Source organism: Passer domesticus, chromosome 14, assembly GCF_036417665.1.
Source record: "Passer domesticus isolate bPasDom1 chromosome 14, bPasDom1.hap1, whole genome shotgun sequence".
Lineage (NCBI taxonomy): Eukaryota > Metazoa > Chordata > Aves > Passeriformes > Passeridae > Passer > Passer domesticus.
Window position 1 is genome coordinate 7,698,619 of NC_087487.1, and position 20,866 is coordinate 7,719,484.

General features: G+C 41.1%; 3 protein-coding genes across 6 annotated transcripts in view; 2 read left to right on the top strand and 1 right to left on the bottom strand.

Annotated features, from left to right (window-relative positions):
- Positions 1-9,748, top strand: part of CCPG1 (cell cycle progression 1) — a 26,446-nt gene extending 16,698 nt beyond the window's left edge. The window contains exons 7-10 of one of the 2 annotated variants that reach the window (XM_064388605.1): positions 136-257; positions 1,282-2,693; positions 3,837-3,922; positions 8,758-9,748. In XM_064388605.1, coding sequence (XP_064244675.1) covers positions 136-257; positions 1,282-2,693; positions 3,837-3,922; positions 8,758-8,789 — 1,652 coding nt within the window. In that variant the 3' untranslated portion in view covers positions 8,790-9,748. Of the gene's footprint in view, positions 1-135; positions 258-1,281; positions 2,694-3,836; positions 7,950-8,757 lie in introns of those variants that run through there. The other variant, XM_064388603.1, reaches the window with a different exon arrangement.
- PIGB (phosphatidylinositol glycan anchor biosynthesis class B) lies at positions 4,145-12,341 on the bottom strand. The gene is made up of 12 exons (XM_064388606.1): positions 12,132-12,341; positions 11,913-12,045; positions 11,577-11,694; positions 10,868-10,972; positions 10,577-10,707; positions 9,875-10,015; positions 9,434-9,485; positions 8,818-9,029; positions 7,545-7,609; positions 6,525-6,735; positions 5,589-5,769; positions 4,145-5,049 (listed from the first exon to the last, which is right to left on the bottom strand). Exons 1-12 carry the CDS (start codon positions 12,211-12,213, stop codon positions 4,918-4,920), a joined length of 1,563 nt encoding a protein of 520 aa, XP_064244676.1. The 5' UTR covers positions 12,214-12,341; the 3' UTR covers positions 4,145-4,917.
- Positions 12,244-20,866, top strand: part of RAB27A (RAB27A, member RAS oncogene family) — a 31,679-nt gene continuing 23,056 nt past the window's right edge. Inside the window, exon 1 of one of the 3 annotated variants that reach the window (XM_064388616.1) lies at positions 12,244-12,345. The gene's annotated coding sequence lies outside the window, so the exon portion shown is untranslated. Of the gene's footprint in view, positions 12,346-14,284; positions 14,541-20,866 lie in introns of those variants that run through there. The other 2 variants (XM_064388611.1, XM_064388610.1) reach the window with 2 other exon arrangements.

Here is a 20,866-nt window from a genome sequence, read left to right on the forward strand (position 1 = left end):
AGGACAGGGCTGAAATGGCAAGGTAAGAATGCTTTTGGATTTGCAGAGAGAATGAAGGTGATGTTTAGGTTCCTCTGTTCCTCTAACTGCTTACTCTAAGTCAGTCTATCAAAATAAACTTTTTTATCTTTGTAGGTACAGTGCAGGTCCAGAAACGGCAGCAGCTGGTGACAAAGACACGTGAAATAAAAGATCTGAAAGATGACCTTTACCAGTGCCAACAAGAGCAAGGAGATCAAGTGCACCACAAAGTGGGGGTAGGTGTGAGCTTAGCTGGAAGTCATTGCATAATTCTGTCTTTATGTGTGTATTTTGCTCAAATTAAAATGAATTTCTCACACAAATCCATTAAATTTTTGTCTTTAGTAAGTTTTTCCAGAGAGCTTTCTCCTGAATTCTTGACAAATGTTTGTGTTGATTGAATTTGCTCTTGGAATGTGTTTAAATGTACTGGGTTTTATGTCTGTAGTCTAGGAGTTATCTGGACACAGAGACTGTTTCCCTGTGATACAGTGCCATGTTGTCATTAATGAGGACAGATGAAGTAGAAAGTGCTTGTAAAAACATGTTGAACGCGCAGGTTTTGTGAATTTGCTTTCTAAATTATCAGTCGTTATTAATTTTTTAAATACTTAAGCCATACACCTGATTTTTTACTGTTGCATCATCCAGAGAGAAGATTAGGGAGTGTTTTTTTTTTTCAGATTTTCTTTTATGTGTCTGTTAGCAGCATTTGTACATAATTCAGTATGTTCTAGAACTTGTCAGTGATGCCAGCAGACTGGGGAGCTCCTTTTGTGCTAGTATATAGTTATACAAACAGGTATTTTCAGATTTGGTTCAAAATCAGTTTGTGAATTTCTGCCCCAAAAGCTAAATGCCTTTGCTTCTGCTAGTTTTTTTGGTAATCTGTAAATTCAGCTGGCTGAACATAAATCAACATCAAAGATGCACATTTTGATTTCCTTTTAAGATATTAGAGTTCATGTATCAAACTGACTATTCTTTAGCTAGTTAAACCAATACAAGTGAGGGGTGATGATCTCTGGCTGGCTGAGAGAGTTTCTCACATGGTCTTTGTTGCCAAGAAAGTGTGTGATAAACAAACCCAAGTGAGATAAACAAACCAGCTCTATTTTTGCATCTTGCTACACATGTTTCATTGCATTCAAAATGACAAGTAAGCTCTGTTTGGGCTACCTTGGTTTTTCATATTTCGAGCTAAAATTGTAACAATTCTCATTGTAGTATGTCTGCTTGTTTTCTTTTTGTTTCTTTTAGTCACTCAAGGGAGATCTTGCCACATGTTTGACCTTTACTGAGGTGGAGAAGAAATCCTTTGATTCTCAAAAAAAAAGTCTTGCTGCAGAAAATCAGCACCTAAGAGAATCTCTAGAGAAAGAAGAAAAGGCTTTGGCCTCACTTCAGGAAGAATTAAGGAAGCTAAGACAACAAATTAGAAACTTAGAAGATAAAGGTAGTAGCACCGAATCTATTGTAATAGAAAATCAGAAACTAAGGGAGCATTTGGAAGAGGAAAAGCAAAGGAACAGCAATTTTCTCAGGCAAAAGGAAACACTCTTTGCAGAGGCACAGATGCTCAGGCGAGAACTGGACAAAGAACGTCATGTTACAGAAGCTCTGAAAAAAGAGCTAGAACAGTTAAGTTCTCGTCATGCACCTGACAGTGCTGATGATGATGATGATGAGACATTAAGAGAAAATCAAGAAATAGAAACTCTGCGAGGAAGACTGGCAGAACTAGAAAAGAAGCTAAACTTTGAGCAACAACGCTCTGACTTATGGGAGAAGCTGTATGTTGAAGCAAAAGACCAATCTGAAAAACAAGAAATTAATGAAAATGGACAAAAGAAAAGTGTTAAAGGGCAGAGTAAGAGTAGAAAGAAATCAAAGGAGACATTTTTTGGTTCAGTTAAAGAAACTTTTGATGCTATGAAAAATTCCACAAAAGAGTTTGTAAGACACCATAAAGAAAAGATTAAGCAGGCTAAAGAAGCAGTAAAAGAAAACTTGAAAAAATTCTCTGATTCTGTAAAGTCTACATTCAGACACTTCAAAGATACCACAAAAAACATCTTTGATGAAAAAGAGAAGTCATCAAGCGATAAAAGACATGAAACAAACAAGAAAGCTCGAACTTTTTACCAAGACCATAACTCCTACGAGAATCTGAAGCACATGCATTACAGGGGACCTCACATGCCAAAAGAATCCAGAAATGGAAGGAAACATCATTTTACAACATTTGAAAAAGATTCAGATTCCCAGAAATGTCTCAATGATCATTTGTGTAATAGAAAACATCAGTTTGCCCTAAAGGGCTGCTCTGGTATTTTTGAATGTGCTCATCAAGAATTCATTAGTCTCTTTAACAGAGTTTCGGATCCCATCAGGGTGGATGAATTTAATCGGCTAATGAGAAAGTATTTACAGCAAGTTGTACATAACTTTCATCACTGGAGAGAACTAGAAAATTTCATCAATAAGTTTTTTCATAATGGATTGTTTATACATGACCAGATGCTGTTCACTGATTTTGTTAATGATGTCAAGGATTACCTGGAAGATATGAAGGAATACCAAAGTAATAATGAGAAGGTTTTTGAGGATTTGGACAAATATGTCTACAGATACTACTTCCATTATGATAATTCACCCCAGTATGGACCCAGGTTTGTTTCCATGTTTCCTGTACTTGATAACACAAAGAAATGTTCTTTGTAAAGACAACCAATGTCCTTGTTGTAATGGATGGTCTTTGAGCAGGTATGTGTATTGTGTGTGTGTGTATACATATACACACACACATATGCTAGACTTTCTGAAGGACTTAGTGGAAATATTAGATTATGTTATATAAAGTGGATCAGTAGAAACTTTATACAAATTTTGTGTGTGTGCTTGGCACAATCTAATGTTTCTTCTGGGTTCTTTAGAAAACTGCCAGTAGGATTTCTTTAGACCAAACAGCTCTGATTTCCCATCTGATGGAATGAGGAACTGTCTTGCAGCTTCCTTTTTGTCCTTTGCTGAATGAGGTTTTTGAGTTTTAGGGTGTCTCTGAGTCCTGATCTGGCAGATACATTTCACTACTCTCCTGTAGATTGGTGTAATACTGGGTTATTCTGTCTGCCCAGAGCAGAGCTCATCACACAGCAGGCTTCAGTTCAGATCCTGACCCTGACTAAGTTTTGTTCAGACTTTCTTACAATGGTCCCTAGTGTCTATTGTTTCCTACATTCCTTTCCTGGATCTAAAGGTGTTCTCATGGCTTTACAAATTTACACTTGTATTATTTATAATTTCATGTATTTTACTGCAGCTGCAAGTCTGAACTATTAACTACTTTGGGGTTACTAAGTATTATGTGAGGTAGCACTTTCTCCTATTGAAAGCTTAACTGTGAGGGTGATAGTCCTATTATCAGGTACCCAGTTAACATGGTTTTAGCAAACACAAAAGGTTTATGATTTTATTTATAGTCCATCTTCCTAATTTATTATCAAATGAACTTTATTTTTAAATTAAATATCTAATTTGTGAGAATTTCAGTTTGCAGAAAAACAATTCCAAATTCTTTTACTGATACTGTTACACAGAAGCTTGTAATACCACCTGCATTTTTATTTTTAGAAAGCATTTCTTTTATATATACCATCTTATTGATGATTTAAAAAAAATTTTTCTTACAAGCTAAAGGACTACTTACTAATTTTGTTTTCAATGAACCTCAGCATGTTAAAAGCTGTACTTGAAAATGTAATTGTGTTACAAAATGCTTTTAGTAGTAATAAGCTTTTGTTTACTTCTTGCAGTCGACCTAAAAGACCTTTTACACAAAGTGAAAATTCCAGACATGAAAAACAAGCTCAGAAGTACCAACACCGTAATAAACGAGAAGGTAAATGGCATAAACATGGTCGCACTAATGGAAGACACATGGCAAATCTTGAAATAGAATTGGGGCAACTACCCTTTGATCCAAAATACTGAGTAATTTATTGTAAAAATGAAGATTAAAATTCACATGCTCTCTGGAAACTAATTGTTTTTCAACAAAGCAGCAAAATGCAAGGGTTTTTTTTTCTGAATAATTTGATTTTTACACATTTTTGTTAACAGGCAGAAGTCAGGCTTTCTGATTTGCATATTCTGTACCGTTGCTTTAACTGTCCTTTGGAAGTAAAGATAGTTTGGGTGCCAGCAGTATTGTTGCAGAAACTAGGCATGCCATGACCTGTGTATGAAAAAATGCTTAATTGCATTCCATTAGTGTAGTTAAAGCTTGAGCCATGCATAATGTACCAACTACTAACTCCAATGTTTGATATACTAACTTCATCTCATCCTTCAAAAAATAGATCAACATTGTGGTAATGTATTTGTTAGTGTTCTGTAACCTTATATTTGCTTCCTGTCTTTGGGGGGGTTCAAGAGCCTGTTCAATTGTGAAGAATTTGCTGTGCTGCATTCTAATCAGCGTGCTGATTTAAACACTTGAAATGTCTTGCATATCTGCATATTGTAGAAGAAAAATAAAAGAGACATTGTGGGTAAAAGTCTTTATTTATAAAAAAACTCAGCATAGCTGTACAGTTCTATAAAAACAGTCCAGTCTTGTCTGTATTTTATTGCTTTAGCATTCATATGGTAATTTTGGTCTTCCCAATGTTTTCTAGTGTTGTAAGGTAGGTCAGCAGCCCCATCCTGCCCTACTGCTACTGAAGCTGCCTTCAGGAGGAGGTTTATTTGTTTGCAGGCAGCCACTGGCTGCCTCATTCCCACTGACCCCCCCAGTTTCAGACTCACTGCTTTCTCCTTTCTGCAGTACCAGGTGTAAGCATAGCTACTGATATGCAAACCTGATCTCAATAGCTCTGAGGTCCAGCCTGATCTTCAGGGATAATTAATTTCAGTTTTTCTCCTGTAGATGGAGATGTGGCTTCCAACTCGTCCTTCAGGTACATGAGTATGAAAGAGAGTGGCTGTTTTCTCATAGCCCCTTAAAGCTAGAAATGATGATATTTCCTGCAAATGAACACACATTAATTGCCACAGTAAGAAAACACAGCTGGGAGCCTAAGAATAGTGTTCCAAAGTCTCTTGACAACCATCAGTTCAGTTGTCCCTGGGAAGCTTTATCCTTTATTTTAGGAAAGCCTGCTAGAAAAAAAAGTACCTATCCTGTTTGATCCTGTCTGGAGCAGCTATGGACTTCATTAAAGATTTGAGAGGTTAAAAGGTACTGTGACTGCAGGTGTTTTTAGTTTTCATTGTTGCTTACTTAAAAGTGCAGTTTCTGGGAACAGATGGCACATTTGTTTTAACATGGATTGAGAAGAATTCCATAAAACTTTGCACAGGGGAGAGGGAACATGAACATTAAATATATAGCAGTGGAATGATATCAATGATCTTGTTATGGGCTAGAGGGGTCAATTTTAATATAAGCTATGTTTTAAAAAGTTGTGAACAACAATTTTCAAAAATTTAAACTATAACTCTTCCCTAATTTATCTTGTAGCTTGTGCTCAGAAGTAGTTTGTTTCATCTTGCAGTTACCATACCTGTTCTAGCACATTGAAGAGGATCAAGTGACTGGGTAATAATGTGTCATTGTAGAACTCCTTATTCAGCCAGCCAAGTGGATTAGAGTAAAACACATCTGCTTCATCAACGTAGCTCGCGTTGCCAGTTAGGTCTGGGGGACACTGAAGAAATCTCATTTTTAGAGGACAGTGAACATGACTAGGGAGAAAAACAAAAACATATTTCATGATAAACTGATAAGAATCAGAGATTTGAAATGACTCATCACTTCAAAAGACAACCTCAGTCAAAACAAAAAATCAATTAATTTTTTTTCCTCAGAGTAGTATTTTCCTCCCTTCAATACTTCATATGAAAGCAAAGTAGAGCGAGCAGACTCAGCTCCAAACTGCTGGGACTGTGTTGTTAGCAGTTAACAGAAAATACATTTATCTTAATAAAAATACCATTTGCACAACAGCAGTTTCTTAAAAAGGTACTTTTCCATATCAGCTTCAGTATTTATATCTGCTTTAACATTTTGTTTACTTACCAGGATCTACTGAAAACCTTTTGCAATGACCTAAATCACTGTTGTAATGACATTTCTTTACTGCCTAGCAGCAGAAGTAAAATTAATACATTTTGATTGTAACAATTAGTGTTTAATTTTGCTAAAAATGTTATCATAATGAAGAAGTGTGACATACTTAAGTGAAGTCATTAGACTTACTGCATATCCTCATACAAAGCTATTTCACAAAAATGAGTAAAGCTTAGATGCTGAATTTTATTCTGTGCTATAAGCATTTGGCTTATGTCCCCTATTCACTCTGTATTAACTGTATGAAAAATCAAAACTCCTCCTGTATGCATTTATATATCTCAATTTATTAAGCTTTGGAAAAAAGAAATCTTGATTTCTGATTAAGCGTTTGGATTTTAATGTAGTGCACTGTTGACACTTTTAATACCTGTAAAATGGGGTAGAGTGGCACGGCATCAGGATGAAGACAAAAGCTTGGGACTGCTGAGAGTGATTGCAGAGCTGCTGGATGTGACTCATAACATCCAGAGTGCCCCGCTGGTGAACCAAGCCTGTGTACAGGGCTGGGACTAAATTGGATAACAGCAGGAAACTTGCTGCAGTTCTCTTCCATGCTTTCAGGTATCTCAAAGAATATCCTATAGAAACATTTGAGTAAGTTTGGGAGATAAAACAATTCACACATTTTTGAAAGTGCCCTAATACAGTGGCAAAACATTACTCAGCCAGTAACAATACTTTGCTTTGAGATACTTTATACTACAGTGTTGAGTCTTTACTCATTGAAAGGAAATTCAAATGCTTTGAATTTCAAATGTTTTGCTCTATTAATTCTTGGATTTAACAGAGTAAATCTTAAGCCCACGCCTGTCTCCTGAAATACAATTTCAAAACCAGTGCTTTGTCTCTTTAAATTTAATTTCTTGTAGTGCAAAACAGTCCATTCAGTAGTTTGGCTGAATGGTATATGGCAACTTCCTGATGTGTTCTGATTCATGCACGTCCACGTAGAGCCAGAATAAATGGCAACTACATCTGCAAGGCTGTGCTAGTCTTTTTCTCCAAACTGCTGAAAACTACAGAATTCCTTTACTGTTATTAAATTTTGAGCTTCTGACCTTGGAAAAGCATACTCCTTCATTTTTTTTCCCATCTCCAATCACTGCCCCTTTGCCCTACTTTGCTTGAAGGAGCTAATAATGGGAAAAGGCACACAATTGTCATGTTTTTGTAGGAATACTTTTATCCGTGCTAAGGATTCTTTATCTGTGCTACAGTTACTTGCTCTCCCTCATCCTTTTTCTTTCTCTTTTTAACTAGCTGTAAGAAAAGGCTACGCTAATTCTAAGAATCCTTTATCAAATACCTACATTGACCATTAACAGTCTCTCTTTGGGTAAAAATTATATCCAGGTAAGGTTGCAAGACATTTGAAACCAATGCTTACCACAAAAAATCATGCAGAATGGCAGTACTGGATAGATGAACCTGAATTCCTTATGGCTCAGTGTGCTGTAATAAAACATACAGTAATACAGCAAGAAAGTTAAATGCAGTTCTATTGACAAAATGTGTTTTAGGGCACAGAGGACTGGAAGAGGACGTGCATGTATTAAGAAGCTTTTGGTATTGAAGCAGTTAAGAGTAAAAATCCAAACTGTCACTTTTGAAGAACATAATAAGTACATTCAAATTAAGACTATTTGGTCAGTTTAAACTAAGCACTGTTAAAAATTCCTGGATACTACAGTTAAGTGGTCTGATTCTTTGACAACTAGATGTAACTTAGCCAGTACTTCACCAATCTGTTTTCTGTAATAAGACACAATAAATAGTGTGGATGAAAAGCTAAGATTCAAGTGCCCATTTGTGTCTAGCAAATTAACAGTCACCCCTGATAATACAAAAATAAACAATTTCTCATAACACCTTTTTGGGCTTTTTTGGGGATTACTGTAACTCTCATGTCTTGGGAATCAACGGGGTTCTTACAAAACTAAAGAAGGCAAAAAAGTCCTAAAGCCAATAAAGCTACTTCCAGTTTTGAGTTGGAAAGAAGAAATTACATTTCTGGTCTTGCTACTGTTTTGTTGTAATCTCTTACTATGATAGTATAAAAGTATTGCTTAGCATTTATTTACCTGCTCTATTTTTTAATGTCTGAAAGTGTCTCTCCTGTTTAATCTACAGTTAATTCTGATGCTTTAGAAAAAACTTACCTTTTCTTATACTTCTGAGCTTACAGTGAGAAATACAGCCTTATGGTAGTTAAGAGCTGTGTATAAACTTGTGAATGGAGTAGGTTTTAGAGGTCTAAGAATCTCTCATCTTACTGGGGATGTAGTAAAGCACCAAATGAAATGATGTTTTCATTAACAGGCATCTAGTGAACACAGTTTTCTAACTAGTTCTATTTTTGTTTAAACACCTGCTGGGTGATTGAGTGGTGGTTTTGGGATTTTTTAAAATTTCATTTCATAATGAATTATTTTATTCTTTAAAGGTCTAATCAATTCTAAAGATATGTGTTTGTGACAGTACAAAAAACAGTATTACACACAATTCCAGAACCAGTTTTATAACTGCATTTCTTGGAGTGTTTGAACAGTTTCAAGTTTTCTATCACTTAACTGAATACTACGCTGCTTTGTTCTGGACAGGACAGGAGCTTTGCAAAGAACACAACCAGTGAGAGGCAGCAGTTCCACTCAGGAGATTACCTGTACACCAGCAGTGTCCAGATCAGTGCCAGCAGAAGGATGCGGTACCGCCTGGGTGCCAGCGCACAGCCGTGAATAAAGAACGGCAGGTGGGGACCCAGGACAACTGGGAGTCCCTGGGTCAGGTACCAGTGCCAAGGGTGGGAGCCATAAAATGTTCCCAAATTCTGCAGCACGTTGAATTTCAAGAAGTTCAGCTGAACCAGTACCCACTGGGAGATAAGGAGGAGTTAAACACAAATCCACAGTCAAACCCAACAGCTACATTGAATTACACAGTCATCATATAATACATTTTCACTCCTATTTTAGGTTGGTTTTTTTTTTTTTTACTAAGACTCAGCATGGACTTCTTCTATTTAGCAATTAATCACAGAAGTGTGTAAGTTTGTAGATAACTATTGAGGACTGAGCATACTGATTTTATGTAACAGTCCATCATTTGAAATACCTGAGAAGTCATTGTTCAAGGGTATGTGGCTTAGGATATATTTAGAGATCAGAGGCCATACACTGTCACGGAAACAAGAGAAGTCAGAGAAATCTGAAATATCCATCAATGCTAAAATACTAAACCCCAACCTTCTTCTTATAAGTCAAGTTTAAAACAGCTTACCTCACCAAAAAACACACGGTCAATTATTAAAGAGGTTCCTACTGTGACCAATCTGCAAAAATGGAAAGTTTGTTGCACTGATATTGCCTGAATTGCTTTTGTATCTTCTCCAGCCATCAAAACTCTGATTCCTAGTATTTTTGAGATCATCCATACTCATGGCCACTTGCCATCACCTGGTATCCTTGGCACAATCCCAGACTAACCTTGAATGCTGCTCCTGTCTCACCATCATGAAATCTTTCCTGGTGCTTTTTTGCAGCATGTACAACAGTTTAAAGGAAACACGCCCCTTCCTTAAACTTTTGCCAAAGACTCTATTTATTCTCTTTTTTTATTTACATGATATCAGGTTTTTTGGCTTGTCTGCCTTTGCAGTGATAAAACCAATCTTTAGATGTAGCTGTGCACAGTCCCAGTTTAAACTGAGAAAGAACTTACCCAACTGGAATGCACTTGTGTAGGATAAGGTCTGCTTTCCTCTGTTCTTGCAAAAAATGGCTGAAGACCAAAGGCATCCACGGGATAACAGCAGTGGGACGAATAACAATGGCAAGTGCAACCAAAGCTAAATACTTACAACTAGAAGGAAGAAACATAAAAAACCCAGCAGCTTATCAAAAAGTCTGGTCAGTTCTTTGCCAGACAGTGACATTTCAACAACTGTCACCTCTCTGGCCAAAAGTTTTTCATACTGCAGGTGAGTGCAGATACTCTCTCTTGCTTAGAAGGCTGCAACTCTAGAATTGCTTTGTTACAATGGAGTTGCTAACTACAGGTACCTACTTTAAAATAGCGAGTGATAAAGAAATTTGTGACCACAAATTCACCTATATCTGACTCCAAAAAGCTTTTGTTGTGTTTTCCCAAGTTACTGTATATTCCAGTGTTTTAAAGTTTAAAATAAAAGCTTCCCATAAAGTCACACTTTGCAAAAGGAAAGAGGGGAATAGCTAATTTTACATCCAGCTATAACATAATCTTAAAAAAGTATTTAGAGGAAATACTAGAGTTTTCATTCCATGAGACAGAACTCTTGCTAAGGCTTTGGAAAAGAAAAAAGTTAGCATTTTAAACAATATCAGTGGATTGGTGTCATCCCAAACCAAAAATTATCAGTACTGTTTGGAGGAAGTTTCTCACCTGTTCCCCATCTTGGAGCCTTTTATTGGATAGTAGGAAAGAGCAAAAATGGTAAGAATAGTCTCCATGGTGTTTGTTAGAGTTCTGGTACAGGAATACCATGTAAACCAGGAACAGAGTTGGCAGAAGAACTGAAAATAATTATGAACACATTAAAACAAGTTCACCTAAATGAAGGTGGTAATTCTTCAAGATGTGACATGGAATTTTGCACTTATTTACACTCACTTATCTTACAATGCAAAACCAGTGCTTATTAACATGCAAAATTTTTTAAAGACTGTGACTCACCACGAACTTTGCTGTTTCTGAATTTTCAAGGTGTTGCACTAATGAGTAAAGCTTCACATCAGCAAAAGCAGCCAGCACTGCCTGTGCAAGCCTAGGGACCCAGATCTGTGTAAGCAGAGAGAAAATTGTACTTGCAACAAACCAAGTTAAATTCCAAGTTTTAGGAGAGGACTGAATTAGTGAATGACTGTTCAAGTATGCAAATAGTGAATTGGTGAGTACTCTCTATAGCTTTTTATGATTTTAAAAATGAAATAGTAAGGGCCTTGGGTAAGGATAGTACTTTTGCCAAAACAGAGACTATCTGAACTTAAACTGAAAGTGTTCAGAGATGGAAAGTAGAATTATCTATCTCCAACAGAAATCAAAAGGGGCTGTTGTTAGTCCTTGTGGGTTGAGTGCAAATATACATTGCTAAACACTTTGGAATACTGTGCAATTATGATGTAGTGGCAAACACAATCAGTATGAAAATCCAAGAGATTGATGGAGACCTCTGCACTTGCAGGCATCAGTGTTGTGACTGGAAATCTGTTAATGAGTTCTGCCCCCATGGGAAGTCAGTGGGATCTCTGTGCTCACACATCCCTAATTGCCAGACTCAAGGCTTAGCATTTTACTTGGACAATGATAAAAATACTCTGTGTTTAAATACAGTACTTTAAAATTGAATTTTAGTAGCAGATGCACATTTTTTGATTATACTCACCAGCAGCTGAACATTATCCTTAGCCAGCAGCTGTAATGCTTTGTACATGCTTGCAAAGATCAGTGGGTACGAGTAGCCCCTTAAGCTACTTGTCCATTCCCAAGTCAGGTAACCATAATTATGAATATTAAGGACAGATCACGACCAGCTGAAAGGAAAAGTTTCACCCCAGCCATCCGGATCGAGACCTTCTGTCCCTTGGGCCAGAGCGGTGGGGTGTTTGTTGCTGTGAAGCCAACACCCGACAGCCGGGGAGAGCCGTGCCCGAGCGCTCACCGCCCGCGGCACCGCGGGGAGCGCTGAGAGGGCGCGGGGGCCGCGGCAGGCCAAGGATATTTGAAGACCATGCGATGGGCCACCTCCAGCGACTGCCAGTACTCGTCCGGGACGAAGCTGGTCTGGACGAGGAAGCAATTGAGCGTCCGCAGCGCCAGGGCGAGCACCAGCAGCGACGCGGGCGCGGCCGCACCTGCGGGGGCGAGGCTGGTCCGTCACGGGCCCCTCGGGGGCCGCCCCCCAGCCCTGCCCCTCCCCGCCCGGCCCGGCCCCGCTCACCGGCGCCTCGCTGCGCGGCCGCCGCCCCGGCCGAGCTGTACAGCACCGACCGCCGCTTGCGGAGCCGCACCGCCTCCGGCATCCGCGCCCGCAGCTCCCCGGCCGCCTCCCCCGCCGGGGCATGCGCGGCCGCGGGAGGCGGGACAGCGCCGGTACTTCCGTCCGCTGCCTGCAGCCAGCGGGAAGCCGGGGCTCTGCCGCGTCCCGCGTTCAGGTGAGGGCGCCGGGGCCGCAGCCGAGCCGGGGCCGCGCCGCAGTGCGCGCCCGCCCGCCCCACGCGTGTCCGCGCCCGCGGCAGCGCCGCCTGCCGGCATGAGGGGGCGGCTGCCGCTGCAGCACGTGGCCGTGGCCGTGGCGCTCGGCGTGGCCAGCGGGCTCTACATCTACGGGCCGCTCTTCCAGCCGCCCGCGGCCCCACACGGCCCCGCCGCGCCGCCGCCGGACGCCGCGCCCGACAAGAGGCCCTGAGGGAGGCGAGCGCCGCCGCTCCCGGGCACCGCCTCGCAGCCCGGCCTCGCACGCCCCGTCCGTCGGGGAATGGAGCCGCTCGGAGCCGGCGCGACCGTCGCCTGCCAGGGCCGCCCCGCCCCGGCCGCCTCCGCAGCCCGGCCCCGCGCTGGAGCCGCCCGCCTGCTGCAGCTCCGTGCCTGCCGGTTTGGTACCAGAGCTCGGGACGTGAATGTTGAATCATGGATGGCACTCTGAATGCCTGAAGGGCTGTTTCACTTCTACATTTAAATAACATCAGGAAACTCGAAAAAGAAAGCTGCTGCTGTGTGATTATGCTTCATGGGTTTTGTTGGATTGCCTCTGATCTGATCCTCCAAGTGATAAATACCATTTGTCTCTGCTTCTCATGGTGTCAGTTCTTAATACGTCAGCTCAGTTGGGAAAGCAGTTGTGCAAATGGCTGAGGAGGGAACTGCACCCAACTTTGGTAGCTTATGATCAGACCTGGCCATATGTACATAAACACACATAGCACATGTGTTCCACACAGATATCATTTCTGACAGAGTGAGGCTACAGTAGATATAAAATACATAAATCTGCCTGGGAAATGGGTTATAATTGAGAAGAGCCTCAGTGTGTAGCTTAGGAAGGAAGCATACCTCTTTGAGTAGGTGTGGATTAGTCTGACAGAACAGAATCTGAGACTTGGGGAAACCAAATCAGTAGATACTTCAAGACTTCAGTAATCTAAAAAGAAACCAAACCCAGGAGATCTTGGGACAAACTTATGCCAGATTTTGGTTTTAACACAGAACCTTGTTTGTACAGAACGGGGGAAGAAACCAATTGTTTGTGTGTCTATATTTTAAGCCAGGAACAATGTTGTAGGTGGAGGCAATGGTATAGAAGCTGAGATGGGAGGATAGCAGTAGAAGGTAGGCTGGGAGGTGCATTTGAGTGCATTAATGCAGTTTGGACATGACATTACATGGGCAGTGGCTTTAAACTGAAAGGGCAGGTTTAGATTAGATATTGGGAAGAAATTTTTTACAGTGAGGATGATGAGTTACTGGCACAGGTTGCCCAGAGAAGCTGTGGCTGCCCCATCTCTGGAAGTGTCCAAGGCCAGGCTGGATGGGGCTTTGAGTAGCCTGGTCTAGTGGAGCTAGATGGTCTTTAAGGCCCCTTCCAACCCAAACCATTCCCTGACTCCATAAGGAAATGCTCCATATTGCCACAGAAGTTCAGTGCAATCACTGAATTACTGCAGTGACTCCAGCAGCTTCCTTTACAGTACCACTAAATATTGAAAAGGCTATTTTGAAGAAGTGTAGCTCAGGTCTAGAAGGCACTTCCTTCGTAAATATAATGACTGGAATTGTCCATAAAGATGGCAGTTGTATTTGAAAAGCCTCAAGAAAGAGTACGGCTGAACAGATGCAGGTAGAAAAGGTTATTGATGCAACTGAGCTTAAGACTCTGCTTGCTGAATTCTTGAGACTGCTGGATTTAAAGCGTTTGTTGGGAAGCTGCTGAGAGTGAAGAGCACTCTTCCCTTGCGGGGGAAGGCAGGCAGCCAGCAGGCGGCAGGAGGAGCTCATTAAACCACAGTGGTGTGCATTAACCAGGCACCGCGGATTTGCGCTGCAAAACCTGTTTTGCCTCCCATGAATGGTGACTAACCGCGCGAGATCTTCCAGAGCGGCGAGGAGGGAAGGGCTGGGGAGCCGGCCCGGCCCGCGCCGCCGAGCGCCGCGCGGTGCTGCCCTCGGGCCGCGCTCTGCCCGCCCAGGTGGCCGCGGCGGGGCCGGGACACGCCGGGGCGGTGCCGCCCGGCCCGCCCCCACCTCGGGCCGTACGGGAAGTGATGTTGCCTTGACGGAAAAGACACGGTCGGAGCCCAAAAAGAGGCAGGTGCGGCGTGACGCGGCTGCGGGAGCTCCGGCGGCCGAGCAGGTAGGGCGGCAGGAGAGGCAGCGAGCAGGGGCAGCTCGGCTCGGCCGGGCTGGCACAGGGCTTGGTCAGAGCCCCGGGACGGTGTTTCGGGCGGGGAGCTCCGGGTGCCGGCGCCCCGCGGCTCCAGAACAGCGACCCGGGCTTTGACAAAGGGGCCTCGCCCGGGAGGTGAGGGCGAGCCGTCCGCAGCCTCGGCCTTGGGGCCGCCCCTCAGGTGCTTCCCCTCGGCTGCTGCCGGCAGCCCAGCGAGCAGCCCCGCTCGGGCCTGCCCGCGCCGCTCTGCAGGCGCTGCGAGCTCCCGCCGCTTTACACCTGCGCTCCTTTCGCAGAAAAGAATGCATGTCTGGCTTAAATTTTTTAAAAGGCTTTAAGAATGGTCAGTCGTGAGAGCGCTATAATAATGTCACATCTGCCTAGCCGGGACTCGGATCTTGTATGTGACTATCAACAGACCTGTTGCTCCTTTCTGAGCATTGCATGTTTGTCTGAGGGAGCCTTTGTGCTGAGAAGGCCCTTCAGCCTGAATTGTAATGCTTGGGCTGAATTTACACTTTGATGATTTTGGGTCTCAAGAAAGCGAAGCCCATTAGAAACATCTATTGATTTTCCTAACTCTGTAAATAACTAGAGTATATTAATATACAAGTGGTATTTTTGATGGTGCTAGCAAAGTATAAAGGACATGCTTAGAACTGTTGAAACCACTCAATTTTTATGTCTTAGACGTGTATCAGGAATATTTTGAGCTTCTTGACTGTATGGCTCTTCTGACAATTCCCTCATAGATGGTGCTTAGGAGGTTTTTCATCACGGTGACAAGTACATGTTTGGGGTTAGTTCTGCGAAGTGATGTGTTGCTACACTTTCAGGTTTTTCTTTGAAACTCTACAAAATCTATTCTGCCCTTTCTTGGAAACTTAATCTGACATAGACATCTTCAGCCCTTCTTTCTTGTCATAGACTTTTACTAATTTTGTGAGTGTTCCAAGTATTTTCCAGCCAGGGAAAAGCATATACTGCAATATGCATTTCAAATGTTGATAGGTAAATGTAGGAATGGTATTTGTAATGCTAAATGAATGTCTCAAAAGCATGGTTAAGAAGAACAGCATGTTCCTGTGTTTCTCGTTCAGGGTTCTGATTTTACATCTACTTAATCTCTTGCACAAAGGAGTTTGGGAGAGAGGGTGTGCTACAACTTACACTGGTTTATTTTCACAGTTAACAAAACTTCTCATGAGCAACCAGATGTCTAAAACCAGACTGTAAGTTTGTTTTATTGCTATCATTAAACACAGGAACACATTATTTTATCACTTGATTACACATTTCCTTTTCTTTCAAAGAGAAGATAGGGTGAGATAAAAGAATTCTTAAGCAGCATTTGACATTTACAGAAACAAGTATTACGTGCAGCAAGGCCTGTGTGCCTTTGAATTCTTGGTTGTGCTGTTCCTGCCAGGCATCTGCCATGCTGGTAAATGACCAGTGATAGGTCTGTCAGTTTCCAGCATAACCCTGCCCTTGCAGATCAACTCCATTACTAAGATCAGTCTGTCACAGTCAACAGAGGTGGTTAGAATTTAATTTAATCTGAAGAAACAGGCAAAATTGGCACTAGAGGTGTAATATATAGAATGAGAACTCCTTTTCCCCTGTTGATGTCTCAGCAAATAATTAAGTTGCGTTTATAAATAATTAATCATCAAATATTTCCATCTGTATTAAAGCTGCATTATTGTACTCTGCACATGTGGTTGGTCCTGCAGAGGGTTACTTAGATACTTATAGGTGAACTTTTCCTGGGCTGGGCATGCACAGTGCTCTGGAACTTGCTTTTGTAGATACCACTCAGTGCTGCAGAGAAAATCTTTGAGTTTACAGCACGGGCTTCAAACATGCCTAAAAAAGTTGCTTAAGTACAGCATAGATAGATAAATTCTAACCTAAAAGGCAGCTTTTGTAACAGAAACACTTTTTTTTTTCTATTTATACAGTTATATTCCCAATCAGTCTTTCTCTGGATGTAGCATCTGGTTATCAGGTTCTTTTCCTCATTTCTTTTTTTCTCTCCTTAGTCAGAACTGCATCCCTGTCAGGAGGCAGGACTAACTTGAACCATGTTAAATCAGCTGAGATCACTTAAACATTTAATGAGACTTTTATCTCCAGTGGAGCTTTGTGAATAAGTCCTAGTCCTGCCTTTCTTTTCTGAAACACCCTTACATTGTTGTATTTTCATACATAAATCAGCAGAATTTACTTTTGATTTATAGTAATAAGTAGTCTCAGTGCCTGTGATTTATTTTCCAATCTAATAAACCTTATGGCATGTAGATTAAAATATGACATATAACCAGCATACTTTATTTCCTGTGGTGTTGGTGTGGCTTCAAAGGGCTGGGGATGCTTTGGGGGGTGTGTGACAGTTTTGCATATCCTGGGTGGTGGAATTCTTTTCACATACTGGTGCATTTCAGCACTCTGGAGCTGACCTAACAAGTTCTTCAATATTTTAGACTACAGGAGGAAAAAAAACCCAGGCAAATATCCTTGCTTCTATGGCTCTGAGGATAATATCAAAGTGTAAACCAGTGCAGTGATATTTTCCTGAGTCTGCAAACCCATTTCCCATAGGTGTTTTCTTTCTCTATGTCTGCTACTTTTATTGATGAGAAATGGGTAAGAATAAAGCATGTCAGAAAAAGGCACTTCTGGAAGACAATGTGAAGACTGGTAGTAAGGTAGCAAAGGGGCAGGAAGCAGCAGTGAAGATACAAACTTAGCAGGAGTACAACTTTTCTAGAAATCTGTGATTTGCAATGGACAAAAGAAGTTGGTTAATATGTAATCAGTGTTTTAAAATTAAAAGTCAAGTTTGCGGGGCACTTGCAAAAAGTATTTTGAAAATAACTGTACACTTCTGCAGTAATTCTGTGTCAGTGTGATATGTGAATGAAAGGACTGTAAGGAGTGCATCTTGCTGAAATATTTTATTTGCAAATAAAACATTGCGTGGGTATAAGGACACTGCTACACAAATCAAGTAGATGAGTCCAAATTAAGTTTGGAGTTTGTGACTGCAGTTTAGCAGCTGTGTACTGCTATTGGTTTAAAAGGTGATAACAGGATAAAGGAATAAAGAGGAAAGTAGATAAAAACTGACTCTTCAGTAATACTTTCAGGTAAGGAGAGCTCCATGGGTAGAAAAAATATCTTTTATTAGAGCAGTTTATTTGGTTGGAAAGGACAGGCTTTCAGGTATGTGAGCTCCTTTCAGATTTGAATTAGAAACAGCAGAATGTAAATCAAAATTGAAAACAATGGATACACAATTTTTATAATACTTGTATTAAGCTTATGTAATTAAAGGTGATGAAGGTTCTCTGGAGAAGTCCAGAGTCAGCCCAGTCTCACTCTTAAGGCCTGGCTCATTATTTTCATAACTGTGATATTTCATTTGGTTCCCTTATCACCCGAAGACTGTAAGGAAAGTGGTTGCTCTGTGAACTGAAAGGAAGAAGACAATTCATTCCAGTAACATCCTTGGGGAAAGGGAATATCTGAACTAGACTGAAGGCTGCTAGTGATGATAAGGACTAATAAAGCATGTATGGTGGTAGGGGGGAAAGAAAACTTCATTCATTTTTATGAATAAAAATGCAAGTTTTCTGTTTTTCTCCTATGTCTCCACCAGTCTTGCTAGTATAGTATTTTGTATTGGTGGTTGCTGAGGGAAATGACCTTTCTCCTGGAGATCCCTGCTGGTAATTGTGTGACTGTCATGGAGTGTGGTGCATTTTGAGAATTTCAGGGTAGCACTCAAGGCTCACAGTTGTGGGACTGCTTGTGCTGTGAAATGGTTTTATGCAAGGTTTGCATGAGATGATTTGCTGCTACAGTTCTTGCCAGTGGCTGGTGCTTTCATGTCTGCTTGGAAACCTAGATAACATTCAGAATGCAGATTATAGCAAAAAAACCCTGGATAATTGAGGTCTTTTAATGGTGGCTTGTTTTTTTTCTTTTTTTTTTCATTTGCAAAGGCTAATCATAATTCCTCCTCCCCCACCCCTGCTTGTTTTGTTTTAAGCCAACTTTATGCATGACTGAATATGACCCCAAATACAGGTATCAGGGCAGTTCTAGCCCTGCTGGTATTATCCATTTCCAACAGATTTTCTCATGCAGCACTTTCAGATCCTGCGCACATAACTGCACATGCTCCACTGACTTTCTCCTCTAACACTGATTCAGCTTGACAGGTCTTTTCTGTCAGGGCATGAACTGTCTGACTAATACTTATTTTTTCCATATTTTTTCTTGGAATGGCGTCAGGAAAGACATCTCTGTACAGAGATGGTGTTAACCAAGTTTGAATATAGTACTGTCTGATTTGTGTTTCTTCTGAATTTCATAGCAAAATTCTTGTAATTTTAGCTTGGATAAATATAAAATTGAGTTATTAAATTAAGTTAGAGTTGTTAAAGTAGTAGTTTTTAAAATGTTCTTTACCTATGAAATAGAAGAGGTGAATATAAATCTTTATTTGATAGTTTTCTAGAATTGTCAGTTTGGATATAGCCCACAAGGCTGGAGATCCTGCTGTGTGCCAGGAGGAGCTGCAGAGCAGGCTTTGTTAGGCCTGTGAAAAGAGCATGCTGCAAAAGTGGAATCATGCTTTTTAGCAGGTTTTGAAACAGAAGACAACTCCTCCTCTCCCAGATCTGAACTGCTGATATGGCAAAATCTCATCGGTTTTATTTAATTTGCTTTTTAATAATAGATGTGCTTAAATTTAATTTGCTTTTAAAATAGATAATGTCTTCTAAATCCAACTTGAAAGTAAATGTAAATTGAATGACTGTCACAGTATGTGCTGCAGCAGGTACAACCTGGGCAGCTGGTGGGTTTCCCTTGCAGACCTGGAAACTCTGACTGCCAGCTTCCAGGGGAGGCACACATCCCAGTCTTCCCTTTATCCAGGCTGCCATTTTTTTTTGCCATTTTTTCACAGAGTGTTCAGGAAGTTCAGATCTTCGTGGTTTCTTCCCCTCTATAAAGGAGCATTAAAGCTGATCAGCAGATTCAAATGTTGGGGGAGAAGGCAGAAATAATAGAAATTCCATGTCTCTGCCCCTCTCTAATGAGCTTTGTTTCCTTAGGAAACCAGGCTAAGAGGCACGTCCTCATTTCAGCTTTGTTTTTTGCATTGCAAATTTGGAGCTTTGTTCCAAGAGATCCTTATTGCATTCATAATCTCGAGTGTGGTGTGTTGAGCCTTAGGGAGTTTTTCTTCAGCCTAGCATCCTGTGGGAGCATGGAGAAAGGGAGCAGTAACGTTTTTAGTAATTGGGAGTCACACAGGGAGTGGAATGGAACTGAAAGACCTGCTTTGGTAACATACTGCAGAATCACCACCTTTCCAAGCCCACCCATTCCTCCTGCACACCCTGAAGGAAGGCAGATCAACCAGTCAGGTTAGTTAACCTGGGGAGTCACTGAATAAATGGGAATATGAAGGAGCTCTCATGTTAATAGTGTTCATGCTTTAAGAAATGGTAGAAAAAAATAGGCATCACAGGTGTTTAATTTGGTTTCATGTGCTTTATTGCATGGAAGATCAAACAATACACTGCAGAAGCAAGACTTTGCTGTAGCTCAGAAGCAGCAGACTTCTCTGTCTGCCACATAGTTCACATAATTAACCTTTCCATTTTTCCTCCTGAGAGCAGAGTTGAAGTGCAAAAGGCACTGTTGACAGCTTACGAGGAGAATAATGAACCACTTGCCCTATTAAGTAGGTTCAGAAAAGATGTGAACAGGATCTTGTGCTGGAAAGAAAACCCAGCTCTGCTGAGATTGGTTTTCAAATAACATGTTGGATCAGGTAGTGCCAAGAATAAACACATCTCAATTTCGCTGAAGTGTGGATAGAAATATGACAGAAACTTTCAAAGCTGTATTAATATAGGATTGTAAAAAATTGAAAATCCTTTCTTTGGTAGCTGTAGTGCACACGTTCCTTTCAATGGGTACAGCAGCTTCCTGTAAAGATAGTGTTTTTTAATTAAAAAAGTTCACTTAGTCATCAACCCTTTAAAGTAGATAAAGCTCATTGATCTAAAATGAGATTTGTAGCTCTTCAGGCTGATGATAGAGACATCAGATTATTGGTGCTTTTACAGCTTCTCACCCAATGCAGGGCCACTGGTGTCTCACACAGAGCTGCTCTAGGTGCCCTCTGCATGCAGTCAGGCCTGCACATCGCAGGTCTCACCAAATGGGAGCCAACACAGTCCCACAGAAGAACTGTAGCATGTCAAATA